We start from the raw sequence: 17818 nt of genomic DNA on the forward strand, positions 1-17818 counted from the left end.
AATCTTTATATTGCATTTATAGTCTATGTTTTTAATTGCTGTGTACCATCCAAACAGCTTCAGCTATTGGGCAGTATAGAAATGTAATAAATAAATAAATAAAATATCTGGAGAGCCACAAGTTGCCCACCACTGCATTAAACAGAGTGGGGCAGCTACCTCGGGTGACAGATGCTGGGGTGGGGTGGGGGGCAGTGGCGGCCACAGCAGCCATTTCCTCTGAGCCCCCGGGCATTCTCTCTGTTGGAGGGCAGGGCCGTGTGTGCCATGCAGCCTGCCCCTCACCCCCTTCTAGCCTGCTGCCCTCAGCTATAGCGAAGGGTGTTCTGCCAGTGCAGAAGAAATATTCCGCTGCCAGCATGGTCAGCTTCTGAACATGGAGGAAGAGCGGGGATGCAGTCTTGTCTTTCACCTCAGGCGTAAGAATGTCTGTGGCCACCGCTGGGTTACTATCTCTGTCCCAAACAGCTACATGTTGGACCACCTTCTTTGCATAGAGATCCCGACTGGAAGGCCCTATGCCTGATACCCCAGTGTTAGGGTGTCCACTTACACTTCACCAAAAAGGAGGAAATGCATCACCAAAAAACAAAAAAAGAGGACAGAAGGAAGCACAGATTTGCATTAAATGTGCATGTGCTAATTTTATAGGCACAGATGCAAATGTAGAAATCATCACTATCATTTACATAGAAACGGCATATGGTGGGGGAGACTGTGGCCAGGCGACCTGTGTGCTTTGCTCAGTCTGCCATCCAGGTGCTGCTGTTGATGGGCATCTTCAAGGCCCACTTCTTCCTTCTGTTGGTTCATAGAATCATAGAATAGTAGAGTCAGAAGGGGCCTATAAGACCATTGAATCCAACCCCTGCTCAATACAGGAATCCACCCTACAGCATACTTGACAGATGGTTGTCCAGCTGCCTCTTAAAGGCCTCTAGTGTGGGAGAGCCCACAACCTCCCTAGGTAACTGGTTCCATTGTCGTACTGCTCTAACAGTCAGGAAGTTTTTTCTGATGTCCAGCTGGAATCTGGCTTCCTGTAACTTGAGCCCATTAATCCATGTCCTGCACTCTGGGATGATTGAGAAGAGATCCTTTATCTTTATCCTGACCCGGGACTGAGCAGCTCTTCAAATAGAGGACTGCTCTCTGTAAAGTAGAACTAAAGCTCACTCTACCCAGTGTACAGATCATAGGGTAGGAATGCATGTAAGGTAAACATCTTCCCATGGCTATGGGTATATGAGTGTACACTTTGTGGGAATGGGCGTGCAGAGTCACTGGGAATCTACTACCTCCCATGAATGCCTGGTAAAATAAGACATATGCATGGACACTGGCGTAGGGGGAGGGCGGGAACCCTGCACACCAGTGTACACCCATCTTTTTTAAACAAAAAACCTGGCCTACATGTCGTGGCTCACAGCAGTTTCACACATTACATAGCAACAAACCTGGGCTTGCCATTGAGTATCTGCTATTCAACAAGGTTCCAGAGCTAATCCTGGATATCTGTTGGGTGTACCTACATGATACCTGTGATTTCCAACACTTGCTTGTTGAATTTTAGATAAACTTCAAACTAACAAACAAAGCTTAGGCCCACACCTAAAAAAAACCCAAAAAAACTGTACCAATGGATACCAGACAAACAATTCCCCTCATGGGAATACCTGGTCCTCTGGCGCCATCTGTTGCTCAGAGAATGAAGTTCACCAGAAATACTTACTAGAAATGTTTCTTTTCTTCTAGCCTTGAGTTAGTAATATTCCCATCACCCCCACCCTGCAAGTTCCTTAAGATAAAAAGGTGTCATGTCAACTCATCTTCAGCATTCTTTGTCTACAGTGTAACAATAGTAATCTCCCAGCTAATCAGAAAAGTGAAATTCTGACAGGAGTTCCCAAACAGGAATATAGATCCGCAGCCGCACTGGTATTTCAAATGCTTTATACTTACTTCAAGAGTATAAACATTTCTTGCAATGGAATGAAATGGAATTGGGGTTGCCACCTTTTTAACCAGCCTCTGTAGTTGTGCCTATAGTAGTGACTTAATTGGCAGACATTAGTAGGTGATGAGTATCTCCATTACAGGAAAAGCTTCAGTGGTTAAGTTCTGCATTCAAGCTGCTGTTAGACAGAGAGCTCTATTACACCTACTTTTTTTTCCTGGTATGCATCTGCGATTTCCACCTCCACTTCATTAGCGCATCAAGCACTGGTCACTTTCACGTGTGTGCATTGTTGTGCTATTTCGCCTTATTTACCTTTTCACCTGCACTGGCTTGCGCTTCCTGGTATCACCGCCCTACCCTGTCCCTTCTCCTTCCCCCTCCAGTGCATTGGTTCTTGATGTTGATGGACATTCTAATAGAAGTGGGCACTGCCCACCCCCCTTCCTTGTTCTTGTTTTGTTGTCTAAAGTTTAGTAATTTAGCATTTCATCAGCTGGGCACCTCATACAGCGAGCCAAAAAAGAGGGTAGTTGAAACGGGTGGATGATAGAGCAATGAGAGTGGGGTTGGAGCAGCGAAAGTCCGTTCGACTGACTTGGCACACTGGAGGAGAACTGCCCCCACCCTCCTCTTTCATCAGCAAGACCACCCTTCAATGCACATGCCCACAAGAAGGGAGGTTCTGCAACATAGCATGAGGGCATACATGGAGACAGAAGGATGGTTTTATCCCATCTGGAGAAAAAATACCACACTTTCTGCACCCTAGAAAAACACGGAAAATGGAGGGGAAGAGGCGAGATGACTGCAGGACAGGGACAACGTTGTGTGGGGGTCTCAGGGCAAAATGGTAAACAAGGCAGGACAAAAGTGTGATAAAACACTGGTGTGATGGAACTCAGAGAAGAGCAAGCTGGGCTAAAAAAAATCAGTAGTAAATTTACTTTTTTCTGTTTGGCTGTCACTTTTATGGTCTCATGGTTAGGTAGTTGTATGCTAAACTGGAAGAGAGAGAGGAGAGAGAGAGATTGGTGTAAAGCGGCACAACAGCAAAGCAACAAGGAGGCTCTTGGATCTATTGTGGATGCGGTTAGTCTTAGGCTAAAAGTTACTGATTAGGGCAGAAGAAGCCGAAATTTTTAGCTTAAAAAATACCTTTAAATACTCCGTTGTTAGTTTTTCTATCTTTCATACATACACATACATAAACACACACACACAGACATGTATATATGATTTATATCCTGCCTGTTTTTTAAAAAGCTCAAGGCATTTGAGCTCCCCCCCCCACTCCCCGCCCACTTTGTTCTCACAACAACAACCCTGTGAAATTGATTAGGCTACGAGTTGGCGACTGGCCCAAGATCACCCAGTGAGGTTCATGGCCAAGTGGGGATTTGAACCCAGGGCTAGATCTACACCAAGCAGGATATAGCACTAGGAAAGTGGTCTGAAAGTGATATATGGAGGCATATATGGATACATGGACTGATATATGGATTATTATATATATATAATAATCCATATCCATAAAGTGACATATGGAGACAAGTACACTGACAACGGTTGGGGCCCATGACACATTCCATATACCACTTCCATAGTGTTATATTCTGCTTGGTATAGATGTTTCATGGGCTCCAACCGTTGTCAGTGTACTTCAATACCTCTATAAAGCAGTAGCGTAGAGCTTGCCATGGGGCCCTTCCACACGTCGTCCCCAGAGCGCATCTATTCGACCCCAGTGCACTCTGAGGATGATCGTGAAACTTCCCTGTAAAAGAAACGACGAAAAGACGTCCTCCGCGCTGGCGCCGCCGGCGCCGCTACCCAGCTTCCTGCTTCCCGCCCGGGACGATAGCTCGGCGGAAGAAGGCGGAGGAGAGAGCGGAAGAAGCTCTCTCTCCCAATGTCTTCAAAAAAAGCTCTCCGAGCCGGCCGGGTAGCAGGAAGCTGGGTGGCGCCGGCGGCAGCAGCGGCACCGAGGACGTCTTTCCCAGATTCCTGCTCCCCAGCCAGCTCGGAGAGCTTTTTTTGAAGACGTTGGGAGAGAGAGCTTCTTCCGCTCTCTCCTCCGCCTTCTTCCGCCGAGCTATCGTCCCGGGAGGGAAGCAGGAAGCTGGGTAGCGGCGGCGGCGGCGCAGAGGACGTCTTTTCGTCGTTTCTTTTACAGGGAAGTTTCACGATCGTCCTCAGAGTGCACTGGGGTCAAATAGTTGCGCTCTGGGGACAACGTGTGGAAGGGCCCCAGATCTCTCACATCCTAGTCTGACACTCTAACCACTATATCACAGCAGCTTTTTTTGGAACAAAACTGTTGGCTTTAAAAAACCAAAAACAAATGTCTTTACTTTTGTTTTGTAACCACCAGTGCCAAGATTGATTAGTTGCTCAGCAGGGTGGCCACTTGCAAATCACCTAAAGAAAGAATATGCATCACCAACAGAGGACAAGCTTGGTAAAATGTGTCTATGCCAATTTATAGGTATTGATGCAAATTTAGAAATCATTATTATAATTTAAATAAAAATACAGTCCATCTCACCATAATGGCCCTGTTCAGACAACACACTAAACCATGCTGCTTAACCACAAAATGGTTAATGGAATGCGTTAAGGTGTGGAAGAGTGTGTTCAGGTGCTAGATGTTGATGAACAACTACAAGGTCCAGCTCTTCCTTCTGATAGCTTACTATCTTTATAGCAGACTTGGACTGGGCAACCTTTCCAACAGAGGACTGCCCTCTATAAAGGGGGCACATCACAGCCACCTTATGACCCAGCAGTCATTGCAGCTGGGCAAGGTGGGTGACCAACTTCAGATAAAGTCATAGGGGCATACATTTGACACTCTTTTATGGAAAGGGGTTCTGTGCAGTTGCTGGGGAACATGGGCAGGAGAGTGCTGTTGCACCATCTCCTGCTTGTGGTTCCCTGGTCTACAGCTGGTTGGCCACTGTGAACAGAGTGCTGGACTAGATGGACCCTTGGTCTGATCCAGCAGGGCTTTTCTTATGTTCTTATACAGAAATCAACAGCTGAAACTTTTATCAGCTTGGAGATATGGTGACAGTTAAAGCACTTGTTGACTTCTGCCTATTCAAGGCCTGGAAGGGAAATGCCCCACTGGATCAGACCAAATTCCAGCTTATGTGCTCCTTTTTATAATATATATATATTTTAAAAAAAACATGACCATGTCAGAACCTCTGCTCTCATCTGCAATATGATTTATGATAAGCTGTCATCTTCTTCCCATTTTCCTTGCCGAGTGACCTTGAGCCCATCTCTCTCACCCTTTTCTTCCCTAAAAACAGCTTGTGCACAAAATGGATCATGTCAGCATTCCTGAGAAGTTTATGAAGCCACACTGTCTGCCCCACCGATGGTGTAAATCACAAAGGCATCCGAACAGATATAAATCCCTGGACGTTTCTGAGAGGAGGAAAGAAGAAGCTTGTGCAAAAGCAGTGCTGAGGACAGAAAGTCGACTTGCAGGCGGAAAGCAGGTTGGTGGAATAGCCCTTGGCTATGGCTACTGTTCTGGTCTCCATGAGCCTCGTTATAATGACATGACCAGTGCAATGATATCCATGTTGACGCAAAAGGAATTCCCACTGTGTTCAATGGGACTTACTCTCTGGTAAAGATATATAGGATTGCAGCCTAAGGAGTGCAGCCACTATACACACTTCCCTGGAAGTAAGACCCACTGAGCACAATGGGATTTACTTCAGAGTGAACGTGCACAGGACTGTGCTGTAAATAGTTAATATTAGCAAAGAATCTAATGGGACAATCCTATGCTTGTTTATTCTGATGCAAGTCCCACGGCTTCCAGATAGGATTGCAACCTAAGGCTGTAATCATCTACACATTTGCCAGTCTCATGGAACTTAGTGAACATGCATAGGGTTGCAATGCAAGACACTTGGAGGAGGGCATGAAGGGGCTAGGAAGCCTGTGCAATGTCTCCATTGGGGTTATTTCTCTAGTATGCTATTATGGCTGCTGGGCTGTGTTTGACTTAGGAGGTCGTAAGTGAGCCGTACTTTGACCTTCGCTAGATCTGAAAGGTATGCAGAATGATTTGAGACTGCCACCATTTGCTCTTTGAGTAATAATGATAAGGTTTGAGTCAGGATCTGGAAATATGGGGGTACATAGCTTTTTATTTAAAAAAAATCCACTAAACTGCACATTGCTCATCAAAAGAGACACTGCTAAGAAGCATGCTGCTAAAAGGGAATTTGGAAAGAACGAACTGATGAATTTAAAAATCAATACACTAAAATGAAACGTCAGCTCACAGGCTCTGCTGTCTTGATCAGGTGTGGTCAGCAAGAAAGGGGATTCATCAAAATTGTGACAGGAGGAGACCAAATAGGACATTTCACACTCTGTTATTGTTGTTCCTTTGTGCATCTGCCTTTTGTTTAATCATGTCATCACCTTCAACCTCCCCTGGTTGAATGAAACCTGGACAACTGACATGAAATAATACATATTGTCCTGATGTGCGCTCTCTCTCTCTCTCTCTCTCTCTGTGTGTGTGTGTGTGTGTGCATGTGTGTGTTTGCATGTGCTTCATGCTAGCAGAAACACAACAGTGCCCATTAAATCATGACCGAAGTGTCTACGTGGAAAGACAGTGAAATCAGACGTGAAGACTCTATCATGGGCGCTGGTCAAAAGGATGACAAGGGCAACTTTGCACCTGAGCCGCTATCTCCCACTGGCTGCCACAAGTTCCCCTCTGCCTCGTCGCACGGCCCCAAAGAAATCTGGAAGAAAGGAGGACGTGTCTTCTCCGTTCTGCTCGCCATCAATTTGGTCCTGCTGGCCTGCACCCTGGTCAGCGGTGGGGCCTTCAAAAATGTGCCCCTTCATGACTATGACGTCTTTTTCATGCTCACCATTGTGATGCTGATCACCACTGCCTGGATGCTCTTCTACATCTTCAGCACCTCCAGGCGGCAGGAAGCCATCCCTTGCAAAGACCGCCATGCAGGGCCCATCTGGCTAAGAGGTAAGGAGCAGCTAATGGCTATGTGTTGGGTGGGAGGGGCAAAGCAGAACATGGCCCAGTGGGTGCTATAGCCATGTGGGATAAACATAGGAAATGGATGTCCCACTCGTAGCTCTAAGAGCCCTGCTTGCATTTTTTTTGAAGTATTCAAGTCCTGTCTGAGTTCTGCAAGACTCAAAATGTTGAGCTCTGCAAGCAGGCAAGAATTTCAAGAGAGTGAAGAACCCCCTAAAAAGCGAAGTCAAGTTTGAAATGGCCACAGTAGGTGACCATCTTTGGCAAAATCAAGACGCCTAGCCAGGGCTCACAGATGCTCAAAGGGTCAGTCAGACTGAGACTTGGGTCCTGTGTGGACATGTGCATGCACACCTCTCCCAGTGCTTTGGAGAAGTGCCTGGGGTGGATTAAGGGTGGCAGAGTAAGCAGACAGCCTGCTTTTGGTCAGGGAGGCTCAGGTGCCTTGTCTGGGCGAATAGGAAAGGATGTATGACAGATTTCTTGCCTGAGGTCTCAACAAAAATTTGGAGCCAACCCCCCTGAGTATAACTTGAATTTGGACTCCAGATTTGCTTGAGGCGAGACTTACACAATGATGTGCTCCATCTTAAACGCACCTGACGGTGCAGTCGGATCACAAGATAGAGCTCAGGTTTCAGCAAAAGTGATACATTGCACCTGAAACACCATCACTGTTGTGTTTGTGGGCTGCAGGTATAAAAGGTTCCTTGTGGCTGTGTTTAACAGACAAAATAGGAACTCTAGAAGTCTAGAAACCTTGTTTGTAATGTGATATACTGACATTTGCTTTCCAAACCAGGAGGTTTGGTCCTGTTTGCAATCCTCACGCTGGTGATGGACGTATTTAAGACGGGATATTACTCCAGCTTCTTCCACTGCCTGTCAGTCATCAAAATCATGTACCCAATTGTGCAGGCGGTGTTCGTGATCGTCCAGGTGAGTTTGGATCTTCTCATCATTCTGAGTGTGCAGGGAATAGACTAAAGCTCCTTTATGGAATAATTGGTGGCAGTCCAGTTAGTATAGGAATACTTGGAGCTGCCAGTTTGTTTTTGGATGCATTTCGATCTGGAAAGGCCTTGTCCTGCAGAAAGCAGATGCAGGAATACAGGACAATTCTTGAATGCAGGGAAATCGAGCACTAGTCAGTTCGCAGGCACTGGAGTGCCTTGGTGCTTCCAAGCAGTCGAAGCAGATAGGGAGAACTGCAAGACCAGTGCTTTCCGCAAGAAACTGTAGAATGACACAGCAGAGTACAGGGGATCTACACAGAGTCGTCGGGGCGCCCTGAAGGAGCTTGCGTGCGCCTCCAGGGCGCCCTGAAACTCCTAGTGTAGATACCTGTAGATACCTGTCCAGAAGAGGAGGAGGAGGAGGAGGAGGAGGAGGAGGTGAAAAGTTCCCAGGGCTCCCGTCAGATGCGAGGGTGCCTAGAGCGTCCTTGCCGCCGTCGCCCACCTCCCCGCCGGCCTCCTGCTGCCGGTGAAAGAGTGGCTCTTTCGCCGGCAGCAGGAGGCCGGCGGGGAGGTGGGCGACGGCGGCAAGGACGCTCTAGGCACACTCGCATCTGACGGGAGCCCTGGGAACTTTTCGCCGCCGCCACCGCCACCTCCTCCGCCTCTTCTGGACAAGTATCTACAGGTATCTACACTAGGAGTTTCAGGGCACCCTGGAGGCGCACGCAAGCGCCTTCAGGGCGCCCCGACGACTCTGTGTAGATCCGCAGCAAGTGACATTCAGCACAGTCGATTCCATTTCATGGTTCTATGGGAACTGGGAACCAGTAACCAACTTTGTTGCTTTTATTTAGTAGAGCGCACAAACCAAGTCAACATTATTCTCATCTCTGTTATGTCCTTTCCCAAAATTATGACTTGGATCCACTGCTGCTGTTGCACCAGCAGTAAATACATATGAATGCACAGGACAGAGCCCCCAATTTTTGCTGATTTCCCTCTACTTGCTGTACCTCTTCTTCACGCCTCCAAAAAGCTTCTCCTGAGAGTTGGAGAATACGATAGAGGATGTGGGGGTGTGGGATCTGTGTGATGGGGAAAAATGAAAATCAAGAACCCTCCTTGCATTAATAATGTTTGCCCAATGACACCTTGGGATTCAATCCTATGTTTTTATTTTCTCTCTCAAACACCACATTTTCCACAACGTTTGGGGGTGAAATGAAAATTTGAAAATAATTGGATACTTCAGGAAATACAGAAAAGCTTTACTTCAGTTTTCATTCTTTATTAACTATATTCTTGACCTCGTGTAACATTCACACGATCTGAAATTTACCTTTCTAAATGGCCTTCAAGTTTATTTGGGGCAAGGATTTGAAGAGGTGAAAGCTGTTCCTTTTCTATTTGATCTGATGCACAATAAATGTTAGTGGAGAAAGTTTGACTCGATTCTAGCTACTTCCCAGATCTAAAACTGTTTTGCAGGAATGCAGGGAGGAAAAATGTAGTGCAGGGATGAAACATGTAATCCTGTGGCAATTTTATCGGAGGTGTCTATTGATGAGACTGGCATCAGTAGAAGCAGAATGAGCCACTGTGAGGTGGTTGAATGAGAAGCTAAATGGCATGAGAATATAATTTTTTTTTAAAAAAAAAAATGGCTTCACTTCTGCTTCTTTTCCATTTACACCTGCCTTTCATGCAGAGTGTCAGACATGCTTTGACAGGGAATTTTAAATATATACTTGTTTCTTTCCAGACATACTTCCTCTGGGTGTCTGCCAGAGATTGTATACACGTACATCTGGATCTTACCAGGTGAGTATCAGGACCTCCTAGCTGAGTCCTTCCAAGCTATTTTTCATTCTTTTCTTGAACTGCAGACCTGCTTGGCTAAACTGAGACCAAACGGGGGCAGGGTGGGGGACCCAACGTACCACTTAGAACAACATCAGTAGCTGTTATGACAGACAAGTGGGAACCTGCCATCAAATGTTTGCGCTCCACAGTTCTCTTTGGGTCTTGCACAAGGCAACATTTTTCTCTCTCTCCCACACTCCTGAAACTGTCCCCCTACTCTATTATTTCCCCCCTAAAGGAAGGTGCAATTTCAAAAATGCTTGGGAGGCAAAATGATTTCATTCATTTTGGGGGTGTAGTAAAAGCCCATTTACTGTGGCAGTGGCAACACTTCATTTACTTTTTTAAAACATTGCATGTGACTCTGGCCAACATTTCCCCCCCCCCCTTTTCCTATAATGCATCATGGAATGAAGCTAGATTGCATCATTCAAGATGCATTCTGGGAGAGGGAAAGGCGGCGAGAGCTGTGCTCTCACCGCCACCCTGCAAAGTGCATGCTGTTGTTTTTAGATTTGAACGGAAGAAAGGATAGGAAAAAAAGAAAAGTTTCTGTCACCACCATAGTAAGCATCTCTTCCCGCGCTACCGAAACAATCTGAATCACACACGCGCACACGCACACACACATTGCTGGAATGCCTCCTGGCCCATGACACCTAATGCTATAAGGGGGTCTTTTGGGCTCAAGCAGGTCATCTTACTCGCTTTTCCACCATTTTCAATTTGTAATCCTAGAATGAACAGGGTTCTCCCCTTAACCCCCCGCGTCTCCTTTCTTGTCTTTCAGATGTGGCTTGATGCTCACCTTGACCACCAATCTCGCAGTGTGGATGTCGGCTGTCACAGATGAGTCAGTGCATAAGGCTGAAACCAAGAACCCAAATGCAAATGGCACACAGGCACACAGAATGGGTCAGTGGCTCACAAAAGAGAACTGCATTTTAATGGGGGGGGGAGATTTTATTGATGCATTTTAATATTGAAGAGCAGCTAACCCAAAAGCTGATGGCAGTGGACAGTCCCAAGTTGAAATGAGGGCTGCCTCTTCTCAACCAGCCCCATGTCTTTCCTACCTCCTGAAGACTTCCAAGTATCAGCAGCAGTCAGCCTGCGTGCACCAGTTGCTGGGGAACATGGGAGGGAAGGTGCTGTTGCACCCATGTCTTGCTTGTGGGTCGCTGGTCGACAGCTGGTTGGCCACTGTGTGAACAGAGTGCTGGACTAGACATGCCCTTGGTCTGATCCAGCATCAGGGCTCTTCTCATGTTCGTAAAGCTGAGAGGGTTCCGTTGGACGTTTCCTCCCTTGCCTGTTGAGAGGCTGCATTGATCATTGTCCCTCATCTATATACACAAAGAGGATTCAAGGCCAGCCCTAGGATAAATAGTGCCCTAGCTGAGGAGTGCCTTTGGCTCCCCACCCCCATAGTCAATTTTGGAGGGCCACCCAGAGAATTTGTTGGGCCCAATGCAGGTGTGAGGTTCGAGAACGACATTGCTCCAAACCTGGATCTCTCAGAGCATCATCAGACAAGCGTTTTATTGCCTGCTCGTTACTGCCCACTCACAACTTTTCCCGCGTCCTTTTGACAACATCATCCTCTCCTGCTTCTTCTGGTCTTTTTTCCTTGACAAAGAGCGTCATCAAACGCTCCTTCCAACCCTTCCAACTCTGCTATTCTATGATTCTATGAAGTGTTTTATCACACACCCATTACTGCCCATTCACTGTATTTTGCAGGTCCTTTCGATGCTGCCGTCCCCCTCCCATGCACTGTCCGCTCCCTCTGGCCTTCTTCCCATCACTAAATAAGACCCCCGACTTATTTTTAGATGCAAAATTTGCTATGATCTCCTGCTGTGTGCAGGAAAAGCGGAGCAATAAAAATGCCCGCTGAATGGGCCACATGGTCATTGTTTACTTTTAAAAATAAGAAAAAAAAGTTATAAATAACCAGCTGACCTCTTACAGCTTATGGTTTTATTTTATTATTATTCAAACTGTGTTTACAGCATTTGAAGTGCTAAGTGATCAGTAACGTTGCCTCAAAGTAAAGTTGTGTTCCACTGATTTTTACCTAGGACAAATGACATCAAAATGGAAATTAAGCAAGACACAGGCTTTAAAGCTAACTGAAAGGAGATCATTTTTGTAATTAGTACCCAACAACCTGTAGAACCTTGAAATAAAGGTTACAGATATTCCCCCAAAGTGAGGGAAGGTGTGTTGAGATCCCACAACTCCAAGGCCCCCTTCGAGAGTCTCCCCAAAGGAGCCCTAACTGAAGGATGAGGAACATGGGACCCTCCAGATGTTGCTGGACTGCAACTCCCAGCAGTAGTGAGGGATAATGGGAGTTGTACTCCAACCACATCTGAAAGGCCACCTGTTTCTCATCCCTGCCTAAATAATCACACACACACACACACACACACACACACACACACACACACACACATCTTAGCCTAACCTACTCTGCAGTTTTGTTGTGAGAATATAATGGGAAGGGGAGTACCATGCGTGCCATTTTGACTTCCATGAAGGAAAGGAGCGGTTGATAAATATGATCAGTGATGTGGTGGTAAATTTTGAAGTGCAGGTGCTCATCATGATAGTCCACACACACACACACACACACACACACACACACACACACACACCCCTATGCCCCAAAGGAGGGTCCAAAAATTCAGGCACTGATCCTTACTGTCCATTCAAGACCAACATGCCCCAAATTTCTTTGCATTACAAACAGGAAGCAATACACTGTTACTGTGGAGAGTCTTTCCCCACCCAGCTCCCATGTGGATTACTGTTAAGCTCAGAACACAGAAGCCTGGGAGTGGCAGGATCACATCAGTGCCTTTGCTAATAAAAAAAAATGTGCTGGCACAGTGTCACTTTAAGCCCTGGCTGTACTCCCCCACTGAATATAATACGCAAATAAACACATTTTGAATCTTAAAAGACTGAAAAGATTGGGGAGTTGGGTCTGAAGTGGCATTCAGGTATCACAGGTGTTAAAAACGTTGCCTTTTTCATATCCAAGTTTCTTTTTTTAAAAAAAGAAAAGTATACGAAAAACCCAAACCCAAAGCTTCTACTGAACAAGTAAGTAAACCTCATACGTTTGTCTTCCCTCTCTGCAGCTGGGTTAAAGGCCGCCTCGTCGCATAGCTGTCACTGCGGAAGTCCTCTCTGCCAGATCTTCCAGAACGGCTATTTTTGGCTCTACCCCTTCAACATCGAGTACAGCCTCTTTGCTTCTGCCATGGTCTATGTCATGTGGAAGAACGTCGGACGCCTCATCGACAGCCACGCCAACCATACGCACCACCGCAAGTTCAAGCTTTTCAAAAAGACGTACTTCTTGGGCTTCATCATGGGTCTCCTGGTCCTGGTGACGGGCATAGCGGTCCTGATCGTGTATGAGGTGCAGGTGAATTCGAAGGACAAACCCCAAATGAAGAACAAACAGGTACTCGGTATGTATTACATCTTCAACATCATTTGCCTGAGCCTGATGTCCGTGGTCTCCATTGGAAGCTCCATTGTGTATCGCTATGACAAAAGGGACATGGACCGTCACAAGAACCCAACTAGAACGTTGGACGTTGCTTTATTGATGGGTGCAGCCTTGGGACAATATGCCATTTCCTACTACTCTATTGTGGCCACAGTGGCCAGTTCACCACGGGACACTATCAATGCCCTCAACTTGAGCTATGCCTTGCTGATGATTGCCCAGCACACTTTCCAGAACATCTTTATCATTGAAGGCCTCCACCGGCAACCCCCAGAAGAGGAACACAAAGTTGACTCTCAGCAGAGGGACATCTATGGACTCACTTTTGTCAACATAAATGTCCTCTCCCTCCGCGTCCCTGAGAGCGAAAATGCTTTGTCATCCACAACACCCCCAGAAGGAGCAATTCAGGCCCATTCTGAAGTAACGCAGTCAGTAGCGATCCCCAAGAAAGTGAATTGGAGGAGAAGATTCTTAAAGGAGAGCTCAATGTTCCTGCTCATGTGTAACATAATTGTAAGTAAGGCCATTTTGTTTGGGCCTAAATTGGGTCATTTAGCAAAGTTATGAAGACAATTTTGATTTCTCCCATCCCTACCTCTAAATGCATAATAGTAAAGCATGACAGGAACTCCAGTTCTGGGAAATACGTACACCCGAGGCTCGATGGTCTCATTTTATTTTATTTTTTATCCAGAGCTAGTTGCAGCTGTGCTATTGAGCCAAAATATTTGCATGCCAAAGGATGTAGCTTTGTTGACTTTAGTGGAAGTAGATGTTACATGAGGCATGGAGCTGCCATCACTGCTCCATCTCTGTCTTTCCTTGTAACAAAATGTGTAATGTTTCCCCACCCAGCCGCCACATCAGTGGCTGTTGGTGCCAGTGTGGGTGAAGGGAGAGAAATGCAGAGTTTGTGTTGTGTTATACTAGATCTTCCCCAACCTGGTGCCCTCCAGATGTGTGTCCCATCAGCTCCATCAGGTTGGGTAAGGATGTGGGGAGAAAGAGGCACAGAGCAGCAGCCCCATGTCTCTTGTAATGTCTAGTTTCGCCCATATAAGTAGTTGATATGCATAATTCTAAGGGTGTTTACAGAAGGACATAATTTGAATGGTGACTCCACTGCGGAAGCACATACTGAGTTGTGTTTTGGTGCACATTCTCCCACACTGAGCTCAGGAGAAATCGATTCTGTGTGCTAACAGAGTAGAAGCCGGCTGTGCACAGCACTGATTGTCACGAATCCTGTGTCTCTAACCCTAACCCTTCCCCAACTTTCCAATGTTTTGGATTGCAACTCCCATTGGCCCCAGCCAGCATGGCCAAAGGTTAGGAATCCTGGGAGTTGTAGTCAATGTCTGGAAGACACCAATTCAGGGAAGGTTGCTCTAAATCATCTTCCATCTCCATAGGGAGTTTTTCAACATTTTAACAAATAAATGTACATGTAGCATTTTTTAAAGGCTCACCTGAAGCATGGGCAGAGAGGCAGCACAGAGGACTGAATGAACATTGGGCTTGCTATCCAGTACGTCTGTGAAATGCATTGCAAAGGGGGGGGAGCTGAGTTTGAGTTGTGGGCAGGAGGGAGGAATGCACCAAGTCCTGTTTTGCATGCACCTTTGACCACACCCTACACGGTTTGGGGAAAACATGCAGACCAGTGTTGTTCTTCCACCTTATTTTGTGGAAGTAAATAAAACCAAAAAAACCTCCATCTCATGGATCAGCATTTCTCCATGTAGATTCAAATGGAGCTGACTTGGAGGAGCCTCCATGGGCTTCAAATTCAAATGATTCAAACAAAGAAAAGTTTGAAAGGAAATGCGTTTTTAGAGATTATTAGGCACACGAAAACAAGAGGTCAGAATCAATTATGCACAGCTCTATATTTCTGTAATGCTATTTAATTTTTTCTAATTTAACCTAAGGCAAAATTTGGGATTTACAGCATCTGGATTTTCTTAAGGTACTACAACAAAGGTAGACAACTTGTGTCCCTCCAGATGTTTAGGCCTACAACTCCCATCGGCCCTTGCCAGCATCGCCAATGGTGAAGGATTGTAGGCCAAGACATCTGGAGGGCCACACATATCCCACCCCTGGACTAGAGGGTCAAACCCAAATGGGGAAATGTATTATCTCAGTTAGGAATGGGGAAATGGCAGTAGTAGTTCCACTGCTGACCATGTGACACCCATGGAATTCATTGGAGTTTGCTGGAGCTCTGCTGCCTGTGTTGGCATAGATGCCTGGGATTATGGCACACATAACAATCATTCATTGGTCACAATCCAGAAGACAAAAGTCCATGAAATGTCATCATGCTAAATAGTGCCCTAGGTCAGGGCTGGGCAGAAGGTAAATCTGGATCTACTGGTAGATCTCTGGGTATTGTGCAGTAGATCGCCAAGGATTTCTGACATCCCAGATGTTTAGCAATAGCAGCAAAATTACTCCCCTCTCTACAGCACAAATCATACTGCTGAAATGAAGAAAGCTTGGAGTAACAGGAGTGGATTTTTTTGTGGGAGACTATGAGCTCCATTCAGTTCTGGTACTGAAAGCAAATTCCTGGGCTCAGAATTCTTGCATTCTAAGTATTTTATATGTCTTCTGCACCAGGCTCTGGTTGGCAGATCTCTGGATTCCAGTAAAAACAAAGTGGATCCAGCAAGCCTGAAGTCTGCCCACTCCTGCTCTAGATTATGCCCACTGCCTTCACGTTTGGACATTCACAATAGCAATGAATGTTTATAATTAACAGCCATGGTAGACTACAAGTATGTTGGCCAGGCATCGTCTTTTACAAAGGACAATCCTCTATTTGAAGATGTCCTCTAAGTGAAGGTAATGAAACATAAGAACTGTTGCCCATTAAGAGCTGGCACTAGACAGGAGGCTAAACAGGTAGGCATAAATTAGCATATGCAAACGTTATGCAAATCACTGTTCTCTTCTTTTTTTTCATGGATCGCAATAAAGAAGTATGGTATGGCTCTCTTTTTTGGTGATGGATTTCCTTTTGGGCGGGGGGGGGGGGAAATTCATAAGTGGCCATCCTAGGCAACTAGAGTTCAAACAGAGTGGAATAGCAGCAGCCATCCGGATTGACATGTGTGCCAAATAGGGTTTGCTGTTAGACTTCATGCTATCTGGTGTTTTGAGTCATCAGTTCCTGTTTCTCTCGCTGACGCTGCTGTTCTCTTTGTCTCTTTCCCAAACAGCTCTGGATCATGCCAGCGTTTGGCGCCCGGCCACAGTTTGATAACGACACAGAGCTCAAATTCTATGGAAACCCCATGTGGGCTGCCATTGTGGACATCTGCCTGCCCTTTGGCATCTTCTACAGGATGCATGCAGTAGCTAGCCTGCTGGAGGTTTACATCATGTCTTAAATGGGAAAAATGAAGAATTTGTTAGAAGAACCCACGTTTCTCACATCTCCCAGGAAAGAAATCCTGAACTGCTGCACTGAGGGGGTTTGAGCTTTACTTGGGTGTCAGGCCCTACTGCTTAGTGGACATTACTCAGTAGTACTGGCAAAAGCCCAAATAGGGGTTTTGTTTCATTTCTGTCTTTTTTTTTCTTTTTTCTTTTTTTCTATTTAAGTGACTCCTTTTCTTCATCCTGCTAAGGGCTGTTCATCTCCAGTTTAGTTTTTTCCCTACCAGGAAATGCCAACATGGACTCTATACATGCCTGGACTAATTCCTGGTCACTCTAAGGACCCTTAAACTTCAGCAGAACATTCTGGGGAAGCTCAATTTGAAAGAAGGATTGAGTATACGTCGAAGACGATCAAAGCCATTGTACCTTGTTGTAGTTCAGATGGCTTCATCAGTTCCTGTTCTGCCCCTTCATGCCTTTTCATGAAGGCGTCAAGCGTATGACCCTGTTAGAGCTCGCACTTGATAAGTACAGTCCTGAGGTGTCACAGGTTTCTGTGGAACTTGATGTCCTGAATCAGGGCCCGGAGACTAGAAGAGCCTACGGTTATGCTATCAAGAGGGTATTAAGATATGCTAGTTTTTAAAGGTAGCTTACTCATTTTTTTAATGAACTTATTTTTATATAAAAAAATATATTTATTGTTTTCATTGTGACAAGTAAAAAAGAAGAAGAGAGAATCAAATGGCAGTCACCACTGAACTCGGCACATGGACAGTGCTTAAATGCCTGAGGCTGTCCAGGCCTCCTCCGCTCGTGTGAGGGCAGATGCACCTCAGATGTGGGAGGAAGCTGGGCACTGTTTCCTTCAACCCATCAAACTCCACTGAAGGATGTTTATGATGATGTGGGAAGGTACTGCAAGAACGCTGAGGTCCTGGGTGCAGCTGGGTTGGCTGGCTCTGCTCCCACAGTCTGCCCCACCTCAAGCACACACACACATGTCTCAATCTAATGTGAAACTTGGGGTGATGGTGTCACTTCCAAAGTGTAATTACTCAAGGCATTCT

At 45.9% G+C, this 17818-nt stretch overlaps 1 protein-coding gene across 1 annotated transcript; it reads left to right on the forward strand.

The window, feature by feature from the left end:
• The first annotated feature begins 5294 nt into the window (after positions 1-5294).
• OTOP2 (otopetrin 2) lies at positions 5295-16913 on the forward strand. Its single transcript, XM_063123223.1, has 7 exons — positions 5295-5469; positions 6560-6989; positions 7807-7943; positions 9726-9784; positions 10617-10741; positions 12979-13871; positions 16586-16913. Exons 2-7 carry the CDS (start codon positions 6584-6586, stop codon positions 16754-16756), a joined length of 1791 nt encoding a protein of 596 aa, XP_062979293.1. The 5' UTR covers positions 5295-5469; positions 6560-6583; the 3' UTR covers positions 16757-16913.
• The last annotated feature ends 905 nt before the right edge of the window (positions 16914-17818 follow it).

The sequence above is a fragment of the Elgaria multicarinata genome, chromosome 3, assembly GCF_023053635.1.
Source record: "Elgaria multicarinata webbii isolate HBS135686 ecotype San Diego chromosome 3, rElgMul1.1.pri, whole genome shotgun sequence".
NCBI classification, from domain to species: Eukaryota; Metazoa; Chordata; class Lepidosauria; order Squamata; family Anguidae; genus Elgaria; species Elgaria multicarinata.

Coding starts and splice junctions, on each gene's coding strand:
- OTOP2 (XM_063123223.1), top strand. CDS start 6,584: ATGACCGAAGTGTCTACGTGGAAAGACAGTGAAATCAGACGTGAAGAC. Junction 9,785..10,616: donor GTACATCTGGATCTTACCAG/GTGAGTATCAGG, acceptor CTTGTCTTTCAG/ATGTGGCTTGATGCTCACCT. Junction 10,742..12,978: donor CACACAGGCACACAGAATGG/GTCAGTGGCTCA, acceptor CCCTCTCTGCAG/CTGGGTTAAAGGCCGCCTCG.